The 24,662-nt window shown below is 35.5% G+C and overlaps 1 protein-coding gene across 4 annotated transcripts in view; it reads right to left on the bottom strand.

Moving 5' to 3' along the window:
* The window catches only part of PPP1R9A (protein phosphatase 1 regulatory subunit 9A), a 296,367-nt gene that overhangs the window by 118,920 nt on the left and 152,785 nt on the right, over positions 1 to 24,662 (bottom strand). For all 4 annotated transcript variants that reach the window (XM_021689634.2, XM_021689633.2, XM_021689637.2 and 1 more), the window contains exons 2-3: positions 20,166 to 20,298; positions 12,066 to 12,186 (exon numbers count right to left, since the gene is read on the bottom strand). In XM_021689634.2, coding sequence (XP_021545309.1) covers positions 12,066 to 12,186; positions 20,166 to 20,298 — 254 coding nt within the window. The remainder of the gene's footprint in view (positions 1 to 12,065; positions 12,187 to 20,165; positions 20,299 to 24,662) is intronic.

Here is a 24,662-nt window from a genome sequence, read left to right as displayed (position 1 = left end):
AATATCATATAGTCTTGGCTACTGAGGCTTCATAGTAAGTCTTGTAAAATCAGGTAACATCAGTCCTCTAACTTTATTCTTTTTCAGAATTTTTATTCTAGGTCCCTTGCATTTCCATATGCATTTTAGAACCGGCTACTCAATTTCCTTAAAAAATAAATGCCTGCTGGGATTTTAATGGATATTTCTTTGAATCTACAGATGAATATAAGGACATGTGACATCTTAACAGTGTTGAAAATACTGTTATAAACATTGCTACGTCTCCATTTATTTACTAATTTACTAATTTACTCCATTTATTAATATCATATTACCATCTACTAGTATCAACTCAACTACATTTTCATTTTTGTCCAACAACAGCCTCACATAACTAAGAACTGTAAGGCAGGCCACACCCTGAAAAGACCGTTCACATTCCTGCCTTTGTACCCTCTACGAAACACTTGCCCAGATGTCCCTTCTCTCCCCTCAATAGCTTTCTCCTGAAAGCCCAGCTCAAATGTGAACTTCTCTTTGAGCATTCATCTGTGTATCCAAGCCTAATGATCTTTTCTATCCTTTGAACCTCTTCTGCACCATATGTCTTATACCTTCGCTTAATGTTACATGTTACCAGATAATTGTTTATTATTTCTTGAGGTGTAAGGTCTCCCTAAGCAAACAGATTGCCAACTTCGTGGGTCTTATATCTGAGCTCAGAGCAATAATTATGCATTGCTAATCTTATTAAACCATTTTGGAGAATAAAGGAAAAGAAAGAATTCCTTTTATGTGTAGTTTATTCTGTGGACGGGACAAAAGTTAAATGTCCACTTTTAGGATAACATTTTTTTATACACTGCTGTTGATAAGACTCAAAGAGGCAAATGTCCTAACTATTGGCTCACTTTCCATCATTCTATTTATGCCAATCTCTTTTCTGTGACAACATCTTCTCTTGGCCAGTTGTCATTTAAATATTTTTTTCTCAGAGACTGTCTAGAAAACATCTTTCCTGATTAAATGTTACTTAATCTTAGTAGCATTTTTTTAACTTTCTATCTTTATGTCTGTGTACACATAATTTGTGTAATATACTTTAATATTTCCTTGTGTTACTTTATGAAAGTCATTTTGTTGTGTGGGGATGTGTTGGGGGTGGGGACGTTGTGTTTTAAGTTGATTCTAAACTACTTTAATGGCCAAAATTATGACTTTATTTCTTCCTAACCTTTACATGAAGTCAAATGGAATGCTCTGGAAGCAATATATGCTCAACACATGCTTTGACAGCAACAGTTCCTCAATGTTTCTGAGTGACCAATGACCGTGTTGTAAATGCATGGCAGCTCTCCAAGAAACTCATGGCAGTTCAAGTGCCTGATTTACCAGTATCTATGGAAGATAGAGGCAAGAAGAAATTCTTTATCTTTCAAAAAAAGTCAAATTAAAGTTGATTTACAGAATTTGAAAGATGAACACAGTCGGTCTTCTGGGGGGCGGAGGGGATGCAAGTGAAGCTGAAAAGCTCAAACTCTCAAAAGGAAAGTCACTGTTATGCTTTTAGAAAATGAACAGATGGTAAGGTGACTTGAATAGGGCAAGAGCATTTGAGAAGGTAGACATTTTAAGAAAAGACAGAAGTTCAAGGATGAGTGAGAGGACTACTAACTAAATAGAGGACAGGAAACTTCTAAAACAGGTTTTCTTGGTAAGCCAATACATCCAGGGCTAGCATTTACTGGGGAGGAAATAAAAGTAAAAGCAAAATATAGGTTTTTACATTGTCAATAGACAGAGTAATCAGAGGTGAAAGAAAATGAGGGTGATGATTGTCTTAATGGACAAGAATAAAGGAAGTACAAGCAAGGTCAAAGAAATTTCTGAAAATACACATCCTTGAACAGGATAATTTAGACAAAATGCAATGAAACAAATACAATTAGTGGGACATTTCTAAGTACTCTAATCAGAAGGAAGATAGCAAAAGTGCTAGAAAAATATAAGTAGAGAAAATAATATGCTTGCTTCATTGATCCGATTGATTCATTCAGTCAGTAATTTAGCAAGAGTGAGTCAATCACGACTCTACTCCAAGAACAGTGAGAGTCATTGGGATTCAAATTTGAATGAAGTATGATTCCTGTTTCAGAACATCATACATATACACACACACACACACAAATGTTTACAGAAGCACAGGGGTATGTGTGTATGTTGCAGGAACTGGAGACACGGCATGTGAAATATTACAGTAAGTGTGTTAAGAAAGGTATGAACAAAATAAGTTGACATTAACAGGGGAAGGCTATTGACTCTGTGAGGTGACAGTCAAGTGGAACCAGAGCAAAGAAAAAACTGAGAATAGATGGATCCACAATGAAGTCATAGTGTTCTTGCAAATAAGCCAAGAAAGTCATCAGCTATAGTGTACGGTGCTATCAAAATAAACAAACAAAAAGAAATGGAAATGTGACCCTCACAAAGACTAGAGATTACTGGAAATTACCTTTAGGAAGAGTAACAGAATAAACATTAAAAACTAAAGTCATAAGGAAGTTTGCCCCAAAAGACTGAATCTTATAAGTGGCATCAATCCATTCATACATGGGCTTGAGTGCTTATCAAAAGTCTGGTACCAGCATGTTGCTATAGAAGACACCAGAAATGTAACTGTGGTCCCTGCTCTTAATGACTTAACCATAAATCTATGGATATACACTCAATACACATGACATGATGACAAACAAGTAAACACAAATGCATGTGCTACAGACTATTATGTACAAGTGTACAGAGGCCGAGCGCTCGGCTGGGCTCCACCAATGACAGTTGAATGGTTTCAATGATGAACTGGACCCTAAGTTTAACCTTGAAGTAAAAGGTAACAAAATGTTGAGAAAAAATACTATTTTGGGTAGGGTGAAGAGTATGAAAGAAGTATGGTGGTAAGAAAAGGATCTGGGTCCCCGAGTTACCTAGAGCTGAATTTCAATCCCAAAGCTTTCACTTATTGATAGTCTACTGAAAGTCCCCAATGCTGTTTCCCATCTGTATGTTGTTTTAGGAATATTTTTACATCTGTGTGATGTAGAGAAATAGAAAAAGCAATGACTGAAAGACAGAAAAAGAAAAGAGCTACAAAGCAGATGGTAGACTGGGAGTGAATGTTTCTACAAAGTAGCGCTGGGAAGAGAGAAAGAAATGTGAGGTATAATAAATCCAGACCCACCCACCTATCCTACAAGCACTGTGAAAGTGAAGAAGGAATAAAGGAGACTGATGAGTTGAGCTATAGGGTCTCAGGCCTTGGTGGTAAACAAGTCCAAATCTACAAAAACTGGAAAAGCAGTGAATACTTGGAAAAAGTATTAGGGGGTGGGAAATGCCATTCAAATCCATATCACCACCAGAGGATAAAACAAATTCACAAGCATTTTCCTAATGCTGGATAGGAGTTAGCAAAAGGTATCCTACTGAAAAGTAAATAATTTGCAAAATGCTAAATGTAAATGAACAATACTGCATCTATTAGAGGAAAAATTTAAGATGTGTAATTGATAGTCTCTTTCTTTATAACACATTTTGATTGCTTTATTTTAGCAAATGTTTATTTAGATGCTTTCATCCACTTACCTCAGACCACAGTTTTCTTAATCCCATATTCTTTTTTTTTTAAGATTTTATTTATTAATTTATTTGAGAGAGAGTGCACACGCAAGTGGGGGGAAAGGGCAGTGGGGGAGGGAGAGGGACAAGCCCACTCCCCAGTGAGCTGCGGAGCCCTATGCGGGACTAGACCCGACAACCCGGAGATCAGGACCTGAGTCAAAAATCAAGAGTCAGATGCTTAACCAACTGAGCCCCCCAGGCACCCCTTAATCCCATTTTCTATGAAACCTTAAGTTTCTTCAACTATGAATTCCTGAAAGAATTAATCCTCAGTTTAGATAAAGAAGGTCTAGTATAACTACCATGCTGGTTGTAATATTAGCAAAAATGTATGGGAAAGGGTTTGCACAATAACTGATGTATTATATGGCCTTAATACATTGTAGTTACAGTAATTATTATTTTAACTACGATGTGGAAGGAGGTTGGGGAAGGAAAGCAGTGCAGACAATAATGTAATCTTCCTGATTGAACCAGACAACTGAATATGCACTTAAATAACATAGATATTCAAAGTCAATAAGACCCTGGGCTCTGACCGGCAAAAAAAAAAAAAAAAAAGTGGAGGAAACTATACACTATTGTTCACAAAGGCTATACAAACAAAGTGATAATTGTAGAAGAATAATCTTGGAACAAGGTAAGGATAAACTGGGAAAGATCAGCTGAAAGAAACCCCATACAAACCACGGCGTAATAAGAGAAAGACTTGATCCAGAGATATGGTTCAAAGAATGAACACAAAAGAAGAATCTGAGGAACATTCCAAAGAAAGAAATATCCAATATAGTAAGATATTATATAGGTAAAATAAATGAAAGAACAGAGGATGACTGGAAATCTAAAGTAATGAAATACAGGGTCAACACAGAAAAAAAACAGGTAGTTCACATCAAGGGAAAGGAAGAAAAAAATGAAAAGAGGAATTCAATTTATGTTGAATTTGAGATAAAAATAAGACATAAGTGATATAAGTGAATAGTTTCTACATGCACCAAGACTGGGGTATGAATCTGGGAGCAATTTCTATAGAGTCATTTAAAAAAAAATCAGTTCCCTGACTGAATATGAAAATGAGTTAAAGAAGCTAATTTGAGAGATAAACATTCTTATAATACAGAATGAAAAATAAGAGGAAAAGGATCTATATAGCTGTCTCCCTCTCCTTAGCTCTCTCTTCCTCGCTTTCTCTCTCTCTCTCACACACACACCCCCCAACAAAAAAACAACAAAAAACAAAACTGAGGACGGGGGGCACGGATCTCAAGAGATAAGTGATTATAATACAACACTGAAAAGTTTAAGAAGATTAGGTCTAAGAAAAAGTTACTGGATGTCTCAAAAATTAGGTAAATAATTTTCAAAACAATAAATTTGACAGAAGAGCAAGTGCTATAATGCTTCAGTCTAAAGGAAAACTTTTTAGACTCTTTCCGCGGTCACCATGAAATGCCATCCTCAAGTGTCAAATTAGCATTTGCTAATTTTAGAAAATATTTTAAAAGTTTTAGTGTAATACATGGTCATCGTTGAAAATTTAGAAAATGAAAAATATAAAGAAGACAAAAATTTCATGTAATCCCACCGTCTAGAGTTGATCACTACTAAAATTTTGCTGGTGAATTTCCTTCCAGATTTTTTTCTGTGCATATTATGCCTTTGTTTACTTACTTAACAAAATTAAGGATCAGTTGAATATATAGCTTTGTGGGGTTTTATACTTTTTATTCATCAAGATAGTATCTGTTGGGTGCTTACTATATGTCAGGCAGTCTTCTATGCCTTTTATATTTTGTTATTGTTTATTACTTATTTATTATTGCTAATAGCTATTATTAAATACGTATCATTATTATTTCTCTTGCATGTATAAGGAAATTTTGGCTTTTCTTTTATGTGCATAACAATAAAATAACTAAAGGTTCTGGACTCAAGGATCTATAATCTATAATCCAAAGCCAAAAAGGCATTGTCTCAAAAAAATATAAAGGACAGGGGGAATTAATACAGTAGTTTTGAGCTTCTGCTTGTCAACAGAGATTTTACAATGCTTCTCATATACAATTCACTTAAATAAGCAGAAAATACAACAATATGTGTAGCACTTTCTAATTTTCTTAATTCATCTGTGTACATGTACTTTTGTTCATGCACTCATGTGCCTAAAATCAGAAAAAAAAAGGTCTGAAAAAAATACTAAAAGGTAAAAAAAAAAACAAAAACAAAAAAAACCCCGTCAACCTAAAATTCTATACACAAAGAAAATATATCTTTAAAAAGCAAAGGTAAAACAAAAAGACGTTTTCAGACCTACAAAACTGAAAGAATTCACCACCATCAGACCTGGTGATAAAACGTTAAAGGCAGCCCCTCAGGGAGAAGGAAAATAATATGGAAATAAGGAGCTCACAAAGGAATGAAGAGCACTGGAAATGGTCCCTGGGAAGACAGAAGTGACTCAAGCTTTATATAAAGCACTCGGTGCAACAGGGACAGCAACAACAGATATTTGGCACGGATTTGCTCTTTGCGGTCACACCAGTATGAGGAAGAGGCAGCCTATGATTAAAATGCAGGTTCCTGATCCTACATAATTCTTCCTGCCAGCCTCAATACAGACAGCATTAAGGGGATGAAGAGAGCTCAGTGCTATTTGATTATTATTTTCATTAAAAGAATATTTATTTTAAAAAGTCCTCATTTCAAAAGTGTTACATTCATTAAAGGAAAAAAAAATGAAAATCCGATACACAATTAAAAAACACCAAGGAAATAAAACCACTTTTAATTTAAAAGAGAGAGGAAGGGAGGGAAGTTCTATTGAGTTTGATATTTTGAGAGGCATTTTAATTTACCATTTCATAGAGGAAGACTATGTGGTGATTAAGGTGGAGACAAACTCAAGAAAATAAAAATGAGCAGAAGGAGGAGAGGTAAAGAGGACCGGACAGAGGATGAGAGGAATAATATTGGTTAAAAAGAAAGAGTAGCAATTCAGGTTTATTGCCATCATACTCTGACCCTACAACCCACGAGATCATGAGCCGGCAGGGTATTTAATACGTAAATGGTTATTATGGTAGAGTAAAAGGTTTTCCTATGGTAGCACTGATAATCTCTCAAATCTTGGTTCATAATTAGAAGCACAAAAAAGACCAGGCATGAGTCCTGGTGGTAAAAATTAAACAGACAGCTCTCTGAATCAAACCATCCCAAAGCACAAAGAATACATACAGACAATCTGGGCTTTCCAGAAGTTGTACGGAATGACACAGGAAATAGCCTGTTTTTCCCTGGAAACACTGCCTACTGGAACGGAGTTCGCGGGAATGTACCTGGCTAGTCTGTAATGGTTTTCGTGTGCTAATAAACGACAGGGTACAATTCCTACTCTGCAGCCTCCATTGTATTTCTGACGTCCCTCAACTCGGAATCTAAAACCCAGAACCAACGGGGGTAAGCTAACAAAAATATATACGCTGGACGATTCTAGGGTTTGTTACTGGATAGTTATCTACCGACAAAGATGTATCTGGGAAGGGGAAACAAAAACAAAAATTCTACCTCACAGGGCCTATGTAAACAAAGCAACCGATGCCGAATGAGAGGGAGACCAGCTGGAGCAACATTAATAAACTCGGGTCAACACAATTTTCCCCGAAATGCCAGATAGTGGAGTTTTAAAGGTATATGAAAATATGTCCATATCAAAGCAGTAATATCCCAACTCTCCAAGGGGTGAACAAGCAAAATACTTGATGAGGAGAGTGACACAGGAGTGTGTGCACTGAGAGGAAACCCTCGACTACGGAATCATGACAGATGGATACAATTAACAAAGCAGTTTCCATTCAGGTTGTCCCAGCAGCGGGAGGGCGCCCCAGGGACACAGATGGGTCCCGCCCCAGGGAGCGTCTGCTGCAGGGGAGCTAAGAATAAAACTCTTCATCTGTTTTATGTGTTGCTTTCTACCCAAAAGCTGGTCAAAACCAATTAAAATCAGTTGAAAACCTTGAGAGGCTTGAATGAAGGTAAGCTCGTTTCACATTTGGTAACTTTTTTCAAAAAAAAAAACGAACAGGACAGTATTCTCAAATGATGACATGCAAACGCCTAAGAAATAAACACAGCCAGAAACAAAGCAGATCCCATATGCATTTTTAATTTGCCTCTTTAGCACAGTGTCATTACTATCATTTGTCAGTTACCACCCACAGGACTTATTCCACTATCAGCATTTTCAATTGTGTTATCAAAAAGTTGATTTTGCTTTATAGATTCATGAAAGAGAACTGGAGAAATAATTAGTGTCCTGTGTGTCAATTGTAAAATGTATGGCGAGCAAAGCTAATGGTTTTATTATTAATACTATTTTTGCTAAATATTTATTTTAATTTTAATAAAATAATATTTAATAAATAAAAATGTATTTAATAAAATTACGATTTTATTTTACTAAAATTAATCTTATTTAATATCATCTGTAGTTATTTTACTAAAAATTTAAAACTAAAACAGATGGTGGAAATGGCTATCAACTCACGTTACTTAGCTCAATTGCAAGTGATTGTTAAAGAGTTAGGATAGCACAAAAAAGAGAAAGAGGAAGAGAAAAGAAAAAGAAGGGAGGGGGAAGAGAGGGGGGAGAAAAACATTAGGCCTAAGTAAATGTTTTGAAAGTGATTAAAGCACAAAGTATTCATTCATTCAACAAATATTTATTGAGAACCCCTACGTTTTAGGCATCATATAAAAGGGTACACACAGACATGAAAAGCTTGACAAAAGAAAATTTCAATGTAGAACATAGTATCAAAAAGGAAGGAAGAAAGGAAGACTCAAAACTTTTTAACTACACTCTGAATGACACAGGAGATAAATGCCCATGGCAAATTTCTGAAAGTGCTCAAAATATGGTGAGTTTATGAGATGTTTAGAAGGGGTAAAAACAATCACAACAAATATGTGGGGGCAGTAAGTGGGGAGGAGGGAGAAAAGAATGTCCTGGGTAAGTCTATAAGTCTGTTTATTTAACATCCCTTGAAGGTAATATTGTTCAACTCTTAAATAGAGTTGAAAAACTAAAGCAAGGGATGCCTGGGTGGCTCAGTCAGTTAAGGACAGACTCTTGATTTCAGCTCAGGTCATGGTTTCAGGGTCATGGGATGGAGCCCAGCATCAGACTCTGCGATTGGCTCCAGGCTCATCACAGAGTCTGCTTAAGTTTCTCTCTCCCTCTCCCTCTGCCCCTCCCCTACTCACGCACACACACATTCTCTCTCTCTCTCTCTGTCTCTAAAAAAAAAAAAGAAAAGAAAGAAACTAAAGCAAGCTAGAAGGGTTAAAAAAATTTTTTTTATCCTTTTATTTTTATTTTTTTTAAAGATTTTTTTTATGAGAGGAGTTATTTTTTTTTTTTAAGATTTTATTTATTTATTTGACAGAGAGAGAGACAGCAAGAGAGGGAACACAAGCAGGGGGAGCAGGAGAGGGAGAAGTAGGCTTCCCGCAGAGCAGAGAGCCTGATGCGGGGCTTGATCCCAGGACCCTGAGATCATGACCCGAGCCGAAGGCAGATGCCCAATGACTGAGCCACCCAGGCGCCCCAAAACTTTTATCCTTTTAAAGCTAAAAGGAATTATAAAGAACACCTAATCCAGAACTTTAATTTTGTCCATAACTGAGGTCTGAAGAGCAACTTTCCCGAGGTCACATGGTAACTTTACTATTTTTAGTTGTAGTTTAAAATATATATACAAGTATAAATTCTCTGTAGAAAAATTAAATATTCCACATTAATTGAAATTTTTAAAAACCCACATGGAAAAGAGCCATTCAATATTTTGGTGTGTATTAATTCTACATTTTTTGAGAGAAAGAAAAAAGAAAGGGAAAGAGAGGTTGGGGGGAGGGATGAACAAAGAGAAAACATATTCACAGAAGAATGGCATCATACTGATCATAGTGCTTTGTATATCCTTACAGTATTTTTCTATATCCATAAGGAGACGTAACTTTTTAAAAAAATTATTAACTGGAAGAAGCAATCAACTTCTTTTTGTAATCTTTTTATACTGATAAATTTTAAACAACAAACATTTAAAATTGTGCAAATGAGCACAACAGTAATGGTGGGAATAATAATGTAATAGTTTAAAAGATGTGAGCACTGCCATAGGTCTAATAATGAGACTATACATACACATATATATCCTCAATTTTTAAACACACATAAAACAAAAAGTATGAATTTAAAGATCTCTAAAGTTCTTCTGAACTTCTAAAATTTTATGATTCTGTACATATTTTATACATCTTTCTATAGTTTTTCTTAAGACTTCCCATAATAACTGTTTTTAAATACATTTAAAAATAAAGCTTATTCCTACTTCATTCAAGAACAGTTTTGTTTCATACACAGTGCTGTGGAAGGTTTTAATTTACATAAGCATACTGAATGCTTACAGCAACCCTGCAATGTAGATAACATGAAAAGTAAGTTAATTTGTTCAATATCCCACAACTGGTAAGTAGAGGGGACAGAATTAGACTCCTGGTCACATGTTCCCAAAGATTCTCTTCCTTTCATCAAATTGCCTTCCTTAATATATTCACTGAGACATTTATTAAGCATCTATTGTAACAACAGCAGGATTACTCTCCTAGATAAATACCCATTTAAAAGGACTGAGGAAATGCACACTGGGACTGATAGAGCCAAGTTCTCCTACCGGTGGAAATACTGAACCTATGTAGGACAACAAATAAGGAAACAGGTTAACGAAAAACAAACCTAATTTTAAAAGTGAGTGATGGAAAAACAAATAGGTCTGAGTTTAGAACAATGGGAATTGGCTAAGAGCTAAATGCAAAATTTTCTACCTTTTTGTTTTTTAATCAATTTGTATTTTGGTTTGGTTTTGTGGCCCATCTAATTTAAGAGAGATAGTTCGTAATAATTTCATACTGTTTGAATACTAACAATAAGAAGTATCTCCTATCATTTTGGAATAGTTTTTAAATTTTTCGTGAAACCTGAAGGGAAATGACACAGATTTTACAAACAAATTTTAGCTCACTTGGAAGAAAGTTTCTAAATCAATAAGCGGAAATTTTTGCTACTACCATTATATAATTCACTGAAAGGGTAAAGAGGTTATTTCCTTAAATACTTGAAAATGGGGAAGACTGTTAACAAATTGTATTTTAACACAAAATATTAATATCCTACTTTGTTTTAAGTGTGATACACATTCAATCAACTGAACATTCACTCAAAAGATTCATTTCAGACCTTCTCTGTTCAAGTCCACGGGAATACAAATAAGGCTACTGACTGTGATGTGGAACCTAGCCTCATGGAAAGAGATGATCCTGGTGTGGCGTTCTATTTAAATAAACCAATTTAGTTCCCCTTGGAAAATATCTGTGTATATCAATATGTGTATTTAGGATTACAAAAGAAATAATGCTACCTATGTGTTCCACCAGAGATTTACAAATGATTTTCAACATGCTTTACCATGTTGGTTAAGTGATATCAAGATGGTTAAGTGATATATACTGAATCCTTGAAAAACAGTCAAAACCAGTTACTCTGTGCTCCTAAAAAAAAAATAAGATGACATTTCTTTGAATTTGGCACTCACATTTTTGGACCTACTTTTATTTCTTTTGCCAACCTCTGCTTCAGCCCCAACCTGATGCAGGAGGAACGAAGAGTGAGGATTCATCAAAATCTTTACATACATTGCAGCCTGAGATGATGAAAGCTAAGACATAAAACAACAACGATCTGATGTGCTGGTGTGCCTCCAGATTACCCAAGGTGGATGCTTAAGTAAAGACTGTCAGAGTCCTCTCTGAGAGATTTAATTCCACAGGTTTAGTTGGCACTCAAGAATGTATATTTTTAGATAGGATACATTTTGAGAAACATGATTTCCAGAATTATCATCATTGCAGAGTTAGGGTTCCTATTTTCCCTTCTACCTTGGTCATTCTCAAAAGTGCCAGAAATATTACCATTTGTTTCGATATTTCTGAAGTGAAACTATATGCTGATCTCCACAGGACATATTCTGAAACAATATACACCCATGTTTCTGCTCCTTTCCCACTAGACAGAAAGATGAAGGGATAGGCACCAAAGGTAGACAGAGATAGTAGATCCAACCACCCATTTACCTAATATATATTAAAGAAAGCAGGCGTTTTACCTGCAAATCAGAAAGTAATTGAAGTGTTTTAACCTTTTCCATATCTGAGACACACTCCGAAATTCTGTCCTAAAAAATCAAAAGAAGAAAGCTACCACTGAAAAAACTTCCCAATAAAATTTCTAGAAGATTTTAGTTATTAACGACAGTAGTTAGCATTTTAGTTATTAACGACAGCAGTTAGCTTACCTGCCATCCCTCTGAGCAGCACCACCTTCTGTTACTGTCTTGACAAATATTCCCAGCTTTTCAAGTCCGGCATCTGCTCCAACACCCATTCCAATAATGCTTATACCAAGTCCATCCTCATCTATGAAAAAGGGAAAAACAATGCAACAACCTAAGTTTTACACTAGCCCACAATTAGCTGGTGAGACCTCTTTTTTGACTTTAGTTTTGTTCTTTATGAACTATATGACAGGCTTATCTTGGCAGAATATTTTTTTCTATGCTGGGGAGTAAAGATGTTAAATAAGATCCCCCCAAAAGGCTTGTGAGTTTAATCTCATTTTATTACTGCAGTTGGCTATTTATTTGTGATCCCAAGAAAAAGTAATAATTTGATCATGGAGTAATCAATCTTCCTTAAAACACAGCCTCTCTAAATAATATATTTTAAACACAAAAGCATACATGCCAAAACACATATATATTATTTTAAATGAATGTGATCATAATGTATCTAAAATTTCCCCTTCATTTATGTGGTCTTTGCTTTTTTGTTTCATATCCCTATTCATGTTTAATAAGGTGGCAAGTGTCTTTCAGTACTTTCCTCAGTCCTACTATACAAGCATATAAAAGTAGGAACAGCTACAATATATATGTATATATGCATAAATATAAATATACATACATATATGTATATGTGTGTGTATATACAATGGCTCATTTTTCCTTCCTATTTGCTTTATACAAATAAGATCGCATTAAACCTAGTTCTCTCTGCGGTTTACTTTCCTAATTCAATGATACCTCATGGATATCAACTTACAAAGCCTTAAATCACTTCTAATGATTGCATAATATTTCATGGTGAGATGGTATCATAACTTATCCAACCACTTCTCTACTGACTGGCATTCATTTTTGTTTCCATGTTCCTCACCCGATGAACAACACTGACAAATATGCTTTTAAATTCATTTACAATGATGTGTTTATCCATACTTCCATGAACATACGTATTTTAACATCAATGAAATAAAAGATACACTATTTCACATTCCACATTTTTTGGTCAACATTGAGAGTTATTTTCTGATAGCCTCAGAGTCTTTGGAACCATGTTGTATGAGCTGCATAAAAAACAAGACACTCGCTAATCAACAGTGAAGGGTTGTCTAAAGGAAAACTGGCTCATCTAGTCAGCAGAATGCTTGATGCTTTTAAGACTTTTTAGCAATAACATTTAATACACTAAGTATTCTTCATCAGTAATCTCTTGAACAGGGTTCATCTCATTGATTATTACTACTTGTCACCAACTGCTGCTTTAAGTGTTTCTAAGTACAATTTATAATCCTACATCTGTATTCTACATATGTTTAAAAACATGTCATTCGACAAAAGTGTGATTTGTTCACTCAGTTGTGTGCTAAAGAGAGCTTCGTAGAGTGTTCTCCCTGGAGGAACTGTTCAGTGTGATCCCCAGTGGAGGGTACTTTCGCATTGATTTTAGGCAGAGGCGCCTCTCCAGTGTGAGAACTCTAATGGTGACTAGTGCACGAGTCATCAATGGAGAAGTTCTTTCATTCCTTGTATTTAGAATGTTTGCACATATGTGATTTCCCATATTTATTTCATTCTCATTGTTTCTCTGGTATAGATACTCAAGTTCATCCAGAGGCTTTCTCTGGTTAAAAATTTTCCAACATTTAAGGTTTCTCCCCAGAATGAGTTTTCTTGGGAAAAGAAAAGTTAGATCTATGCTAAAGGCTCTTCCTCACTGGTCACATGTACAAAGTTTCTTCTCTCCCACAGGAATTGTCCTGTGTGTATAGAAGGTTGGCTATATAGCTGAACTTCTGCCCACATTCATCATATTCCTAGAGTTTCCTGGTGTGGGAATCTATTCGTGTTGGTGAAAGGATGAATGATGACCTTCCCAGTGTTTACATACATGTAAGTGCTTCTCCCAGAGTGTTTGCTCCTGTGTCATTTAAGAGATGATCACTGTAGAATCATCCACACTAAATAATGCCAAAGGGCTTCTCTCTCCTACATGAAATCTGGTATATATTAAGCATTTAACTGAATTCTTGTTCACATTCATTTTATTTACAGGAGTTTCTCTTCATTATGAATTACCACGTGTCAAGCCAACGTTGGGCTGTAAGGGAAACTTTCCCTTACTCAGTACATTCAAAGAGCACCTTTCAAATGTGGATTCTCTGTACCACCTTGCCATTAAGTAGTTGCTTCCTGCAAATATCCTGCATGAAAATCATATGTCTTCGTTTTTAAGTGCATTTTCCCTGCCTGGACTCAGGCTTTAGTAAAATTATCTTTCTTCCTGCCTTAGCAACCCTGTTGCTCTCACTGGAAAATTACTCAGATTTGTAGAGCTGAAAACCCAATTGTAGGAAAAGCGGTAATAGCTTGAGCCATCCTCAATTCCAGTGCAGACTGCCTGAAAGACAAGATGATAACTGAAAGACAATTAAAGGAAGAATACAATCAACACACAGAGACCAGTTGACTGATTGCATCTCTGTACAGCTTTCTGTGAGATGTGTCAACAATGGGTGGATTCCAGAGCCATATCCTTGAAGGCCACTGATTCTTGTGACTGTCAAGAACCCAGCAGCTCTGGGACGCCTGAGTGGCTCAGTCGGTTAAGTGGCTGCCTTCGCTCAGGTCATGATCCCAGCGTCCTGGGATCGAGTCCCGCATCAGGCTCCTTGCTACACCGGGAGCCTGCTTTCTCCCTCTGCCTGCCGCTCCCCCTGCTTGCACTTGCTCTCTGTCTCTCCCTCTCTCTCTGACAAATAAATAAATAAAATCTTAAAAAAAAAAAAAAAAAGAACCCAGCAGCTCCCTGGTCTTCCTCTGTCTAGCCCCTCCTAGGGACAGAAAAAGCACTAAGTAGGCAAAGCAGCTGGGAAACAGTGGAAAAGACTGTGAGGCTGAGTTACCATGAAAGATGCTGTCACCACACTCTGGAGGCAGAGCTTACCTTTTCTCTTAAGAAAAGAAGCTCACATTGGCTTAGCATTTCCCTTATTGTTAGTGAGATCTGAGCTTGTATTCATGTGTCCTCTTTGGTAAACTGCCAATTTTTTCTACTGAGTTTTCCCTGTCTCTTTTTTCTTTTTTAAGGTTCTTAGCATATTATACATATTATCTCCCTGTCAAAATGAAGATGCCCCCCCCCAATTTATCATTTATCTATTGTCTTTGTTTGACAATATTGCCTTTAAAAGCTTAAAATTTTGGATTCATTGATTGGACCCTCTTTTCTTTTATAACTTCTGCTTTTCCACTTTGGTTAAGCCCCGCCTCCAACATGCCTACAGGATTTATGTGGTCCTATAAGTTTTTTGTCAAATACCTTTATTACTTTATTTTTAGTATTTAATTATCTAATCCAGGTAGAGTTGTTTTTTATATGATATAATGCAAATGAAGGTGCCCAACTTTATATTCTTCCACACAGATGCCCAGTTATGCCAGAACACTTTGTAAAGCACCCTATTATCCTAAATTAGAATATCATACACGTTGTATATCGAATTCTCATGCATACTAACATCTTTCTCTGGATTTTCTACTTTGTTCCACTGATCAATTGCTATATGAATACAATTTGTTCTGATTATAGAGGCTTTACATTAAATTCAGATATTTAAGAAATTAAGACTTTTCACACTTTTTCATACTTCTCTTAGGTCTGTATTTTTCCATATAAAATTTAGTATTACATTATGCAATCCTCTCTCCCAATCCAACCCTGATGGCAGTTCTATTTGAACTGCATTAAATTTATATATTAATTTGTAGGTATCAGAGATGAAGAATAGGAGGGGACTTTTCCATACTGAGTCTTTTCATCCAAGAATATGGTATATTCTTCTATTTGTTTACATCTTCTATCTGTCAAAGATGGATTTTCAACAGATAAATACTGTTTTTCTTAGTGATTAATAAGTATTTTGTTGTTTTTGTGCTATTGTAAATGAAATGTTCCCATTTTCATATTTATGTGCTTAATGTAAATATAGAGATAAAACGACTAATTTTCTTTCATGTATGTGACACCTGACCTCCTCTTACATATATAATCTTATCAATTCTAGTATTTTAAAATTAGAATCAGTTTGGCCTCTCATTATAGCTTTCATATATATAATTATAATACATATCCTATAATAAAAATCAGCAAAAGGTTACTTATCATCTTCTGTTTTCTACTGTTGATACTATTTCATTTAAAGAGCATTCCAAATCAGACTCCTGGTTTTAACTGAAATATTTCTAGTGTTTCTTCAATTTATTTTTTTAAGTGTTTCCTCAATTTGAAAGTAAAAAATCTCTGTTGGTATTATAATCTATAGTTTGTATCATATTTAGGTCTTTATACACTAACAACAAACTATCAGAAAGAGCAATTAAGAAAGCACCTGGGTGGCTCAGTCGGTTAAGCATCCGACTATTGATTTCGACTCAGGTCATGACCTCAGGATCTGAAGATCGAGTCTTGCATTAGGCTCTGTTTGGGTGTGAAGCCTGCTTAAGATTTTCTCTCCCCTTCTCCCTCTGCCCTTACTTTCCCATGTGCTCTTCCTCTCTAAAAATAAGTAAATAAATCTTAAAAAAGAGTTCCATTCACAATTTCATCAAAAAAGAATAAAATACCTAGGAATTAACTTAACCAAGGAGGTGAAAGATCTGAAATTCTGAAAGCTGTAAGACACTGATAAAGGAAACTGAAGACACAAGTAAGTGGAAAGATTGTCCATACTCAAGGATTTAAAGAATTAATATTATTAAAATGTCCATACTACCCAGAGCAATCTATAAATTCAATTTAATCTCTATCAAAATTTCAATGACATTTTTCACAGCGATAGAACAAATAATCCTAAAATTTGTATGGCACCACAAAAAAACTCCAAATAGCTAAAGCAAACTTGAGAAAGAACAAAGCTAGAAGCATAACACTTCCTGGTTTTAAACTGTATTACGAAACAGTAGCAATCAAAACATTACGGTACTGCCATAAAAACAGACACACAGATCAGTGGAATAGAATAGAGAGCTCTAAAATAAACTTATCATATTTGGTCAATTAATTTACGACAAAGAAGCCAAGAATATACCATAGGGAAAGGATGGCCACTTCAATAAATGGTGCTGGTAAAACTAGACAGACACATTAAAAAAAAAAAAGAAAGAAAGAAACTGGACCCCTATCTTATACCATACATAAAAATCAACTCAAAATGGATTAAAAAAAACTTACATTTAAGACTTGAAACCATAAAACTCCTAGAATAAAACAGTAGGTAAGTCCCTTGACATCAGTCTTGGCAATGACTTTTCGGATTTGACACCAAAAGCAAAAATAAACAAGTGGGATTACATTAAACTAAAAAACTTCTGCACAGCAAAGGAAACCATTAACAGAATGAAAAGACAGCCTAGAGAATGGGAGAAAATATTTGATAAGGGGTTAATATCCAAAATATATAAAGAACTCATACAACTCAACAGCAAAAAACCAAATGTGATTAAAAATAGGCGGAGGAAGTGAATAGACATTTTTCCAAAGAGGACATGAAAAGGTATTCAACATCACTCACCATCAGAGAAATACAAATCAAAACCACAATGAGAAATCACCTTATTAGAGTCAGAATGTTAGAATGGCTATCATCCAAAAAACAAGAGATAACAAGTGTTGGCAAGGATGCAGAGAAAGGGGAACTCTTGCATGCTGTTGCTGCGAATGCAAAATGGTGCAGCCACTTTGGGGAAACAGGATGGAGGTTTCTCAAAAGATTAAAAATAATTCTACTTCACTTGGCTCTTTTCTAGCTTAATTTTTCTAGTTTTAACTTTTTTGTGTGAAAAACACAAAAGAGCTCATGAAAACATTTATTTACAAAACACTGTGTTTAAAAATAAAACGAATATTCACATGCTAGCGAAGATACAGAACACTACCAACACCTGAAAAGCTCAGTCTGCACCTCTCCCTGATATCATAACTCTCCCAGCGGTAACCACTATCCTAAATATCCTGCCAATCATGACCTCCATTTTTAAAACCAGTTATTAAAACCACTTATTTGTGTATCTTTAAACAATATGCCATTGAATTTTTCCTGGCTTTGAAATTTAAATAAATGGAATTATACTGAATGGCTTCTTCTGTGATTTGCTTTTTATCCCCCTTCAATTTCATGTTTGTAAGAATCATACACACTGCTGCATGGAACTGAGGCTCCTTCATTTTACCCTTTTCTGTCATTAATGAATAACTGGATTATTCTCATTTTTGCTATTATAAGCAATACGGTGGCCCACAGCCAAATCCCACAGCTGTTTTTGTATGGACCATAAGCTAGTAATGGTTTTTACGTTTTAAATGAATGAAAAATATAAGTATCATTCTTACATCCTTTTTAACCTCAAATGAAAAGTGTCTCTTAATGGGAACAATTAGCCAGTCATGTCTGGCGTAATGACCGGTATTCTTTACATTTTTTTAATCCAAGTGATTTTATGCCCAAAAGTTACAGTTTTCAACTCCTTTCCCTCATCTTTTCTATTTAGAACAAGTTGTTCTTTGTTTCTTTTCCTCCTTGCTAATTGGGAAGTGTGCAGGTGATGTGTTCGTTAGATCCTTAGCTATCAGCAACTTTCCTTCTTTCACCAGAAGAGAGGTAAATGCTCTCTGGGACGGATACAGGATTCTTGGATGTGTGAAATTTTATGTCTGCCTCCCACGTCCAGTGTTACAAATGAGAAATCTGATGCTAGTCTAATAATGTTGTTTTGGCAAGTACCTTTGCTTCTTTGTTTGCTTTGATTTGAGTGTGGTATTTTGTAAAATTTATACTTTATGTTGAAGATGAGGACTTCTCCCAGACTATGCCTAAGTGCGGGGTGTTTTCCAAGTCGTCTCTCTATCAATTGGATAAGCCCTTCCAAATAGGAGGCTCAGGTGTTTTTTTGAGCTCAGGAAAATTTCTTCCATGTTTTGTCTACTATGTCTCTCATCCTCTATGTCTTTTCCCCTTATGTCACCTACAATTTATATTTTGGGTCTCCGTCATGATTTTTTGTGTATGTTTACTCTATCACTTAAGAATTAGTTCGGCTCATTTCTTATGCTTGACCTTCTAGATCACCAGTTTGAGTCTCAACAATACCACCTTTTCCTCTTCAATTCCTCCACTGAAATTTTTAATTTTTAAAATCAACGTTTTTTTGTTGATTGGCCTAAGAATGTCTTTTTAAAGCCATACTTGATACCCTCATTTGATTTTTCATTTGCTTCTTTTTGTCATTCAAGTTGTCATCTGTTTGTTCTGCTTTTTTGTAAGGCTCTCTGAGATGTGATAATTCCCTGTTCACTGGGTCCCAGTCCATTCCCGGGTGCCCATCTTACAGGACGATAAACATGGCAGTCTCTGGTCCCGTGGGTCCTCACTTCCCACTGCAGGCAGGCTGAGATTCCAAGAGAAGAAATCAAGAGGAAGCCCCTCTGCTCCCATTCTCCCTGTTCTCTCTTAGCCCTCTCCCCTCAGAGAGGATTCCACTGTCTCCATTCCAAAATCCATAATCTAAAGGCCCAGCACTCCACCATTTACTACATTCAGAGCCCAACCATGACGCCTCTCCCTCCACCAAGAACGCAAAACCCACCTCTCCCCCACTTCCACCTGCCCTCCCCAACCACCTGCCCCCCCCGCCACTTCCACCTGCTATCTCTGAGCACTCACCAGCACCAGCCCTTCGCAAGGGTACCGACCAAACATCAGGCCCCACCCACACCTCCCTACTACCAGTCACCATCCCAGCCAACTAGAGCAGATGGCTTTTAGCTGGAAGTGGAAGGGAAGAAAGAGTCTTTCAGTCTACCATCTATACAGAGCTCATATCAACTACTTTTGAAATTTAATAAAGAAATTAAATCCTCCAATAGAATTAACACTTTCTCCAACCCTTCCGTGGGGGGCGGGGAGAGTCTACATGCGGAAAAAAAAAAAAAAAAAGGTCATTTTTGTGTTATTAAAATAGCCAAATAATGATATTACAAACGTTGTGGAGCTCATATACCTTTCTCTAGTTCCACTGGGAAAAGTTCCAGCTTTTCTACACGCTTTTCAAGTTCATACTCGGCAGAAGCAGCCACGGGGTCCACTTCATCGTTCCTCCTGTCATAGTCTTCATTGGAGTATGTGCTGAAAACCTGTAGTAGGAGGTCAACAAGAAGATGATAAGCCAGAAAGATGGCTTAATTAATTTAAATAAAAAACCTGCTAAGTATCTAAAACTATATAAGTTAAAGATTTTGACCAATGAATTTCTTTGAAACAACTGTTTTATCTTTAAAATCAATGAAGGCGGTGCCTGGGTGGCTCAGTCGTTAAGCGTCTGCCTCCGGCTCAGGTCATGATCCCAGGGTCGTGGGATCGAGCCCCGCATCGGGCGGGCTCCCTGCTCAGTGGGAAGCCTGCTTCTCCCTCTCCCACTCCCCCTGCTTGTGTTCCCTCTCTCGCTGTGTCTCTTTCTATCAAATAAATAAATGAAATCTTTAAAAAAATAAATAAATAAAAAATAAAATCAATGAAGATGTTAAGAATTAAGGAAAACTGAGTCAGAATAAAAATAACTTACATTTTAAAATGTATGTCATTCTACCACTTTTAATAATCAGGGAGACAACCGTAGCCAGAGGATATATTATTTGAATAGCAATATTCATTGCTTTTTATGGAATCTGAGTATACCATATTAGCTGCAATGCTCTGCTGGTTCCTGATGAAACTATGGTGAAGGACCTTGAAGCTACTACCTAAGCAAACACCCATACTGAATCTGTTTCATGCTGTGACCTACACAAGCCCCAGTGTTGTGGTGTGTTGGTACTATAATTATATTTCAATCACAGAATCACTGAAACTGACTTCTATACTGTACCGAGCTGCTTGCTTTGGTAGCACATATATACTGGACTGAGCTGTACGAAGCTCTCATTTGTCATCTCTTATTTAACTTGCATGTAGATCCATATTAGATTCTCACTGAGCCTTTCCATGAAATGACTATCAAAATATTGCTCAAGAGCTCTTTCTGACCTAAATCATTCAAAGGATTACTACTAAGTATGGTCTTCAGATGTGGCCGTAAGAAACCTGATTGCCCTTATTTCTGCTGAATTTGTTCTATTTGAAAAGTAACTGGAATTCAGTTATAACTGGTATACCACCCCTTACTTAATTCACGGAGTAATATCTAAAAGAAAGAAATGCATAATTTATCAAGTCCAATTAACATGTATAATAAAAACTGACATTTTTTATTAGATTTAATAAATATTAAGTATCTAAACGGTGCCTGAAAAAACTCTGTAATGTCCTCAAAATCTTAAAATCTAGGAGAAGTTTTTTTTAATATACATAAGAAGCTATAATAAAAAAAGAAAGCAGAACAGAAGGTCAGAGATGAAAGAAATCAAATCTATTGCCTATAAAGCTAGTCCTGCTGGTCCAGGTGCGTTTTACATTCTTATTATTGGAAAACTGGCAACTCTCGTATGCTATATATGGTAACCTATAAACCAGGAATATATGTTGTATATATTAAGGAGCAGATGTAGTGTGGTATAAATTTATCAAAATCATGTCATTTATAATATTTGTACCAGGATGAATACTGTTTTTCTTCCTGACTTTCAATATGTTTTCATGGCCTCAAGCCACTCATTTGGTCTCTACCACATTTCCCCACCATAATAAACATTACTGCATCCAAAGGCATATTTCTAAACTATAGGGTTTGTACCTTTCTCTATGTCAGACATTGTGCTGGACCTTGGAGAAGGTATGGTCTCAAGTAGCTCACAGCTTGGTAGGGACACAGAAATCAATGTAAACAAACACAGTATAATGTGATACCTGTTGTAACAGAAGAATATGCCAAGTAATCTTTCTTACTTGCCTGAAAAAGGGAAGCATTTCATGAAGGGCAAAATATTTGAGCTGAATCTTAGAGAATAAACAAGAATTCATATATTTGAGTGTAGAAGAGATAGAATGCACATTTCAAATATAAGATCTTAGACAAAAAAATCCATATCTATATCCATATCTTTTAGAAAACACAGCTGAGTGGACTACAAAGCAACATGCCTAGGGGAGCACACTTTAACAACACACAAAAAAAGTTAGCTGGATCTGGAACTTACGTGTCCTACAAACTATTGGCAGATATGACTGGAAATTATTCCACTGATGTTTGCTACTTGTCTACATCTGCTGAAGGTCCAAGAATATATATGTGACTGTAGAACAAAGATTTAATTGATATCCATTCTGGAACAGAGCTCAATTTTGCTACCACAGAATAAGTGAATAAATAAATAAATGCATGTGTGCATATATGCATGTGTGTATGTGTGTGTGTAAAACATAAGTATGGGAGAACTGTTTCAAATAAATTAACACCTTCTTGACTTTTTTCAGGATCCCAAAACACTCTGCTATCAAGTGTTCTTCCTCAATTGGGCTGGTTTATAAAGTTCATTTGGGGGTCTCCTGAAACTAAATAAAACAAATAACTGTATGACTCCATATTGGGAAATGGTGTTTTAAATAATTTTTGAGGTATCTAGCAATCAGAGGACTATAACCCTATTTCATTCTATAGAAAAGAAATAATGTAAGATACTTTTCATCTTCAGCTTGCTCATAGTCTGGTAAATTATGTGAGTACATAGGAAAAACCTATAAATAACTCAAAAAGAAAAGCCAGACTTCATTAGATGCAGATTAAGCTATCATTTACTTGGAGAATCCAAAAGATTTAACATAAACATTATTAGAACCAGTAAGAGTTCCATAAACTAACAAAAAAAATTATTAAAAAACCCACAATAGTTTAGAAAGTATAACAGAAAAGGTCAGAAACACAAAATATCCAGGAATTACTAATTATAAATGTGCAAAGATATCCTTCTCTATAAAATTTAACTGAAAAATACAAAAAGCCCTAAATATGTATAATGGCATACTATGTTCCTGGATAAAATTCTTAATATTGTAAAGGCATCTACACTCCTAAATTACTGTAAATGTTAGCTTGCCCCAATTTAATTTATGAATACAGGGCAGTCAAAACCCCACTCAAATTTTTCATGGGTAACGAACGGTTTGAAAAGAATAGGATGGAATCAGACCCTATAAGATATCAAACATACAATAAAACTTCATTTTTTAAGGCAATGTAGTTTGGGCCCTGAGGTGTATCTATTTTTGGATTCTGTTCTGTTCTGTTCCTCTACTTTTCTGCTCAAATTAGTTAGGGTGATCTATTCAATAAATAGTAGGGAAAGAATGGGATATCTGCCTGAAAAAAAAAATCCTATTTCATATCAATAACAAAAGTAAAATTTCAATGGGTTAAGAACAAAAAAAATTATAAATTTTAGAAGTGCTAAAGAAAATATGGGACAATGTTTAATCAGCTAGATAGGATGTTCCTACAAAGCCATAGATCCTAGAAATCTTAAAAGAATAAGCTATGTGATTAAAATTCAATGCTAAAAATTTCTAGACAACAAAATATACCATAATTAAATTATAAGAAAAATCAAATATTAGGAGGAAAAATTGCTAAATATCAAGATGAAATATGAATATGTATAATATACAAAGAACTTCACCACTTCAAAAAACTGTATGTGTAAGTAGGAAAAAGGAAATTAATTAGAATTCAACAAAGAAATATTAATGTTCAATAAATGATGTAAAGATGCTCAGCTTCATTAAAAATTAAGCACATGTCAAGTACAAGGAAATACCAGGTATTCACCCATAGAATGGTTGAAAAAAAAAAAAAAAAGACTATAACATCTAGTGTTCGTGAGAATATAGGAAAAAGAATACTCTTGGAAAAGCAAGGAAAAAGCATATTTTGAGAACAGCTATCAAGATTTTTTTTTAAAAGATTTTATTTATTTATTTGAGAGAGAAATAATGAGGCACAGAGAGAGCATGAGAGGGGGAAGGTCAGAGGGAGAAGCAGACCCCCCGCTGAGCAGGGAGCCTGATGTGGGACTCGATCCCGGGACTCCAGGATCATGACCTGAGCTGAAGGCAGTCGCTTAACCAACTGAGCCACCCAAGCACCCATGAGAACAGCTATCAAGATTTTAAATGTCAATGCCTTTGACCTAATAATCCTACATACATGTATTTATAGAGATATTTGCAAATGTGCACAAAGATGTACATGCAAGAGAGTTCATCACAGCACTCTTTGTAATAGCCCAAAGCTGGAAATTGCCTAAATGTCCACTGATAGAGAAGATGTCTTACTAAATTATGATACATATGAATATGTAATTTTATGCAATGATTAAAAAGTTCTATCTCTGCTGACATGAAGGGCTCTGAAATATACATATTATTAAAACAAAAAAGCACACTGCATATATGTCTATACATCCATATCCATACCCAAATCTTTATCTATCTATCTACCTATCCATCCACATATATGTGTGTATATATATATATATATATATATATATATATATATATATATATATAT

The sequence above is a fragment of the Neomonachus schauinslandi genome, chromosome 12 (assembly GCF_002201575.2).
Source record: "Neomonachus schauinslandi chromosome 12, ASM220157v2, whole genome shotgun sequence".
NCBI classification, from domain to species: domain Eukaryota; kingdom Metazoa; phylum Chordata; class Mammalia; order Carnivora; family Phocidae; genus Neomonachus; species Neomonachus schauinslandi.
Note: the sequence above shows the minus strand (reverse complement) of the source record. Positions and strands in the feature narration are given on the sequence as shown.